Source organism: Nanorana parkeri, unplaced genomic scaffold (genome assembly GCF_000935625.1).
Source record: "Nanorana parkeri isolate BGI_ZX_2015 unplaced genomic scaffold, ASM93562v1 scaffold1134, whole genome shotgun sequence".
Classification (NCBI taxonomy): Eukaryota; Metazoa; Chordata; class Amphibia; order Anura; family Dicroglossidae; genus Nanorana; species Nanorana parkeri.
The window spans coordinates 549012-556202 of NW_017307402.1; the positions used below are offsets into that span (position 1 = coordinate 549012).

At 45.0% G+C, this 7191-nt stretch overlaps 1 protein-coding gene across 1 annotated transcript in view; it reads right to left on the reverse strand.

The window, feature by feature from the left end:
• Nucleotides 1-5257, reverse strand: part of STX18 (syntaxin 18) — a 122673-nt gene extending 117416 nt beyond the window's left edge. Inside the window, exon 1 of the mRNA XM_018568068.1 lies at nucleotides 5059-5257. Coding sequence (XP_018423570.1) covers nucleotides 5059-5205 — 147 coding nt within the window. The 5' untranslated portion in view covers nucleotides 5206-5257. The remainder of the gene's footprint in view (nucleotides 1-5058) is intronic.
• Between the last annotated feature and the right edge of the window lie 1934 nt (nucleotides 5258-7191).

The following is a 7191-nucleotide window of genomic DNA, read 5'->3' on the forward strand; positions in this document are numbered from 1 at the left end:
GGTGTACAAACGCGCATCAAAATGTGCAAATAACCTCAAGCTGAACACACAAACACGCAAAAACAATGCCACCTAGGTGTGAACCCGGCCTAACGAGTGTCGGTTTTAACCTATTGTATCACTTTTACCTATGATGAAAGAAGCCCATTGCTTCCAGAACTGAATGAGTAATTATTCCGTATAGGAGGGCATAGTCCAAGATTTCAGACGAATAGAGCTGCTAAGAAAGCTTACTCATCTTTCTTTAGTTCACACGTAAACGGCGGTTGTTAGGATACAACACGGGAGATTCTGCCATCCACGCTGTTCAGTGCGCATAGGAGATCAAGCCCCGTGAGGATAAATAAGAAAAATCGAAAGCACGTATGGCCAGTTTCAAGGTGCCTATACACCTTACAACCATCGCAAGACTTTTGTCTTGCGATGGTTGTAAGCGAATTAAAAGCTCGTACGATCTGCCCATCTTGGACAGGCAGATCGTACTTGCTATCATGACTGCAATGAGGGGCGGCTTCCGATGACTGCAAACGGGCAGTGTGCGTGTACGCACACGGGCCCGTTCAGCAGTTGTCGAACAAGCAGGCCACTAACCCGCCGAGAATCGTACCATTCTCTGCGTGTTTTCAAGCCTGCTTGTTCGACAGAAGACGTGCGACCGTACAGTAGAAATGGTTGCACGCCTTCCATACACTTTGCGATTATCGTACGATCGCGGGATTTCCCGCGATTCTCGTACGATAATCGTACAGTGTATGGGCACCTTTACACTTAGAGGAATGCGATGACCTCTAATTGTATGGTGTATGGCCACCTTTACTTTGCACAGACATCACAGAACTCCTTCCAACAATTCCTTAATCTGCCCTTCTCTTTAGAAGGAAACTTTTCTACTGCCTGCAGCAGGGTGATGAGATCATCTCAATCATGGCAAAGTCACTTGACTAGAGCTTAAGGGATGCTTTTTAAAGAAGAACTCCAGGAAAACGTTTTCTTAACCCTTGCAGTGGGGCTGTCCCATGCACTGCCAGGGTAAGGTGCTTGTTTTTGTCTAGGTGCGAAAATAAAGTTATACTCACCCGAAGTCACGAGCTGGCTGTCTTGTCACAGCGCTCCCCCTCCAGCCTGTCTCTTCCTCCACTGCAGCACTGGAATCTTCCTCAGCGTCCTCACATCTATACACATTATATAGAATGTGATGATTTATGGGTCCTCACAGTGCTGCACAGGAGGGGGAAGAGACCCTGGAAGGACCAGTCTAAGAAAAACCAGGTCAGAGCATTGGTGAGTATAACTTTCTTTTAACCTAGACGAACGAGCACTTAACCCTTGCAGTGGGAGGGGAGGGTAGCCCCAAAGCAAGGGTTAATAAAAATGTTTCCTGGAGTTCTTTTATGATAAATGGTGGAACTTTTTGGAAACGTTAGAACACTGCTGATTGTGGAACAGTAAGAAATTAATTATGCAGAACTGTAAGAATATTACAAAAAAGGTCCACTTTCAAGTCAGATGAAAAAACGCGCACCAGTGTATTTGAAGCTCCAAAATACCAACCATTCTGAAATACCCCTTAGTACGCATGTCATGTTTATTTTCAAAGACATTCTTCTTGCTTAAAATCAAACAAGAAACCGCATTTCCCGGTTAGCACAGTGATGGCCGGATTTGTGCACAAGCTGTGTGCTGTAAGCTGTATGACCCTGTGTCAGGCGAGGCACAGGACATCTTATGGTGACCACCAAGAAATACTGGTCGGCAGCCTTCTTCCATCAGTTCAAAGAAAGCCTAGGTAAAGGATCAATGAACAGGAAACAAAAGGAAATGGACCAGTATTACTGCAAAAAGTGAAATGGGCCAATCTACAATCTGTAAATAAATCATAATCTGCTTATTAAAGTTTAAAGTGACACTAAACCTTAAAAATGCATTCAAGTAGTAACAAAAATGTATCCTATTTGTGTATCACTCGGCTGCAGATCCTCAAATCACCTCTGAATTGATGCTGACACTGTCCTTCCTTCTGGAGGGGGGATACTTTTGTTCCCCATGGTCCCTGTTAGAGATGCACAGATACTTTTCGAGTACCAGTGCAGATACTTGGCATTTTCATGAGAACTACCGGGGTTGCAGAGGTTGCAGCTGGGACCTGGCTCTGGCGCTCCACCACTGTCCTGAAATCATTAGTCTGTATTGTTTTAGAAAAACTGTCACATGACCATACACAAAAATGTATCAGTACTCGTACTTGTAAGTACTCGGCAAATACCAGTACTCGTACTCGCAAAACTGGTATCTATGCATCCCTTTATTTATATTTATAAAAACAGAATCATACATTAAAACAGAGATGTACAAATCCCAGGAGCTCCGTGTGCTCCTTACAAATGACAGCGGCCTCCTAATTTTTCTCTAGTCTAGTCTTGGAGCTCAAAAGTATCGGTACATGTACCGAGTACTGTACTTGGTATCTATGCAACCGTAGTCCGTGTGTGTTGTAATGTAGCCACTGCTTCAAGCTCACTCCCGTGATGGACTACAATCTCAATACATTTTAGTAAACTAAAGGTGAGATTGTAGTCCATCACAGGAGTGAGCTTGGAGCTGTGACTACTTTACAACACACACAGGGACCATGGGGAACAAAAGTATTCACCCTCCTGAAGGAAGGACAGTGTCAGCATGAATTCAGAGATGATTTGAGGATCTAAAGCCGAGTGATATACAAATAAGATACATTGTTGTTAATAGTTAAGGTACTTGAATGTATTTTTAAGATTTAATTCCTGAGTTTAGTGTCATTTTAAAGATAGTTCTACTCCAGTATGGTGACTAGTGTTGTGTCTGGGGTCCAGCTTTAAGCAGTCTGGTTTTTTTTCTTTTCATGTTGACCATTATAAGCATCTACAAATGATCATGTGCGTCTTTCTCTTACAATGTCTCCATTGTCTACACAGAAAGATAAGTCAAGAGAAAATCATTTTCCCCAAAGGTCTCTCTTTCCCATTTCATAAATACAGAAGCTGTGGGCCTGTTCAGACCCTGTACAAGGGTTAAAATAAAGAAACGCAGCTATGAATCAGATTCAAACATTCACATCAGCTGACAGGAAGTAACTGCAGTTCTCATGTGATCAATCGATTGGGAAGTGAGCGAACACATACTGTCGCTCGCTCACTTCTCGATCCTGTCCCTGCAGAGAGCCGTGACTGTCACTCACGGCTCCCTGCAGGAATTCCCCCCCTCCCTGCTCCGATCCTCCAGCGCTGACTGGCGGAACAGACGGGGGAGGGGGCGGGTACAGCTGCCTCTAGATAGGCAGAGCCAGCTGTCAATTACGCAGCTGGGTGGATCTCAACAGTAATGTCGGGATCCGTCCCGGCTGCTGCGGTCTCAGTATACCGCAAGCTGTAGCTTGCGGTATACTGAGCATTGGGTCACGGGAGGACGCTAGTTTATGTCCTCCCATGACCCTTAGGAGAACTATGGGGAAAACACTTACCCCATAGTTCTTCTTTAAACAACAACTTTATATTTACCCTTGCAGTGGGGCTACCCCCGTGCTGCAAGGGTTAACTGCTCGTTTCTACCTAGGGTCCAAAATAAAAAAGATATACTCAACCAAACCTTGGAGCCGGCTTGCTCCTAGACCGGTCCTTCTAGCCACACACCCCCTGCAGCAGTCTAAGGATCCGCAAGTCATCACGTTCTATACACTGTGTATTGGACGTGAGGACGCCTAGGGACATACCATCTCTGGATTGGACGAGAAGACAGGCTGGAAGAAGTGCCGTCACAGCCTGCCGGTTCCCAGGATGGGGTGAGTATTACTTTTTCTTTTTTTCAGGCCCTAGTTGAAAACGAGCAGTAAACCCTTGCAGTGCGAGGGTAGCCCCACTACAAGGGTTCATCAAAATTGTGCCACGAGTTCTTTTTTAAATAACATTAAATGAATATAACAATATAACAACAACATGCTAACTTAATATGCACCGTAAACTTAATAATGATGCCACAGAACAGAAACTTCATTGTAAGTGGCTCAATGTGCAAAATGAAGGGCATAAGTGATAAAGCAAAAACCTGCGACCAACCTACGTAACATGTATCTTACATTGCAAGAATATACTATACACTATTCATCTTCATAAATGGAATTATAAATGACAGCAGATGTGGTCAATGCGTGATTCTGAGGTTTAACACAAGTTAGGGAGTGACAGGGACTTTTCATAATGGAGAACAAATCTTCGCTCACATTAATGTGTAATTGTTACCATGTCTCTCCAGTGGCTGTAGAATTACAAGTCCTCGCTGAAGCTGTGAAGGCTCCCAGTGTCTAAAATCTATAGATAACCAAATGGATTTTTTTTTTTAGTCTTTCATAGTATTGAAATACTCAGCAGGTTATTTTATTTTTCTTGCTGTTTGTGTCTTATTGGGGTAATTTTCTATAATTTTTTGTTCTAGCGATGATACAGGAAGTTATATGCAATCTGTCAGAGAGAAGGGCATTCCCGTCCCTTCTTAAAGGAGAATTATGAGGCGAGTGATTTTCACTCAGCCTCATAATCTGAGCCGACCTGTGACAATGAAACTGTCACACGTCGGCTCAGTAGATCAGGAAGACGTCAGGTGGAGGTACAAGTCCCGGAGGAAGCCGTCAGGTGGAAGTACAAGTCCCGGAGGAAGCCGTCAGGTGGAAGTACAAGTTCTGGAGGAAGCTGTCAGGTGATCCACATCTCCATCAGGAAAGTGTTAGAGACTCTTTAATATACAATATAAATTATAACATTTTTCCTGTACATGACCAACTATTTGTGGAAGGACCAGCAGACGTCAGGACATGCTGTCACTTGTGGTTCCATAACAGCTGTGAGATGACAGGTGCACTTCACTAACATCCTCACACATCATGAATGTGTGCTTAGCACACATCTTCAGCTGTTGTGGAATTATAGGTCCCAGCAGAAGCTCTCATGTCACGCTGGGACTTGTGGTTCCACAAGATCTGGCGAGTGACAGGTCCCCATTGATACAGACCGGTCTCTAGCTGCCACTCACCACATCCCGGGCTCTGGCACTGAACGTCCCCCGGGGCCGGTTCTTCCTCAGCACATCTGTCTCTGGCAGGGACACCCCAAGCGCCTTATTGCGAGTCTTCACAGTTTTCACACTGGCTCTGAACAGCAGAGTGATGTCCGCCGCCATGTTTGCAGCGCCACGTCATCACGTGTGCAGAGGAGAAACATTTCCGCCGGGAACAAGGCACTTCACTCAGAGTTCCGAGTCCGCTGCGGCACGTGAAGGGATAGAGGCGGGGAGTGCACTGGAGTGTATGAGGAGAGCTGTACAGTCCACCACATGGCCGCTACTAGGGGATAATTTAATGCAGGGATGGGCAACCTTAGCCGTACAGCTGTTGTAACACTACAAATCCCATAATGCCTTCGTCTTTGGGAGAAATGCCTATGACTGTCAGAGTCTTGCACTCCCTCATGGGACTTGTAGTTTCACCACAGTTGGAGTGCCCAGGTTGCCTACCTGGGATCCATTGTGCTGAATTCTGTCCTTCATGCAAAATCATAGCAGCAGTACACTGAGGACGATTTATTGAAGGAAAAAAGGTAGCCAATAACAATAACAAAGAGTCATTTAAACGCTGCAGCTCTCGTACCTGTACTCCCCCCCCCACCCCATGGACCAGAGCAATTTGTACTTTTCATCTCTGGGCCTGTTCATTTCCTGATAACTTTGAAAGGAGGAAAGTCAATCTAATCACCTGCCTTTACATTTTGCCTTCCCACTCTTCTTATAGGTCATGCATACAGTTTCTAATAATTCTTACACAAATACCTATTTAAATTTTTTTCCCACAGTGATCCTGTGATCGCAAAGCCTATGGAGGGCCAAAAACACCATTGAATCCTTAGAACAGTGATGTCGCCCCACCTGCATCCATAGCTCCAAAGCGTTGTCAGTCCTGGGAGAATTCACGCCATGTAGTCACACAGACAGGAGCGCTGATCTTGGGTCACATGACTGCTTGGAAGAAAAGTAGGAAACCCTTTTGCATTGAGAATTATTATGAACTATATGCAGGAGATATAAGAGCAGAGGGAAGGCAATGTTTAGGGGTTTGTTAACACTGTGGGGGGAATTCATCAAAACTGGAGCAGATTTGCACAGCAACCAATCAGCTTCTTTGTCTTATTTTCAAATCTTACCTGAGCAAACTGAAGAGAGAAGCTGATTGGTTGCCATGGACAACTGCTCCAGATCTGTCTGCTCCAGTTTTGATAAATTCCTCCCCGTCTGTTGAGCTGCTTTTTCTGCACACCACCGCACATGTACAGTGTGAACAGGGAGCATATAAAAAAATTGTTTGAACTTTCAGCAGAAAACCTTTCTTATAAAAAAAAAAAAATGTCCGCCCCTCGTCCAATCAGAGAAGGTCTAGTATCCATTACTAAAAATACTAGCCGTTTATCAAATGGCCGCTATGCCGAGTGAGGGGAAGCACAGCGGCTGTTCCTTGATCAGGAAAATCGGTCGCTATAATGCCCTGTAGCAGCTCTGTACAGTATGTTACAGGATCCCTGCGGGCTATCCAGGTATAACATTTGTATATTTGCTTTGGGCCAAGCTGGATAAATGTATGTATATATAAATATTTATACCTGGAGTTCAGCTTTAATACCTTCAAATGGCAGATTTTGGGTAAGAGTCTTCGTCTGGTGGTCACGGTTCTCAGCTCCAAAAAACATGGGCGAATGTAAAGGACACAGAGGAGGGTTACAGCTCACATACAAAATCTACAGTGATAATGCGTTCAAACCTTTCTGGAGGGCTCAGACAGTTCAGATGTGTCTGTCAAGAATAAGCTGGGAAGTTTGGAATAGCGTAACCCTCCCTTCTATTAAAACATCAGTCCCTCCTTCACATCAGACTCCTCAGTCCCTCCTTCACATTAGACTCCTCAGTCCCTCCTTCACATTAGACTCCTCAGTCCCTCCTTCACATCAGACTCCTCAGTCCCCCTTCGCATCAGAGTCATCAGTCCCCTCTGCACATCAGACTCCTCAGTCCCCTCTGCACATCAGACTCCTCAGTCCCCCTTCACATCAGAGTCCTCAGTCCCCCTTCACATCAGACTCCTCAGTCTCCCCTTCACATCAGAGTCCTCAGTCCCCCTTC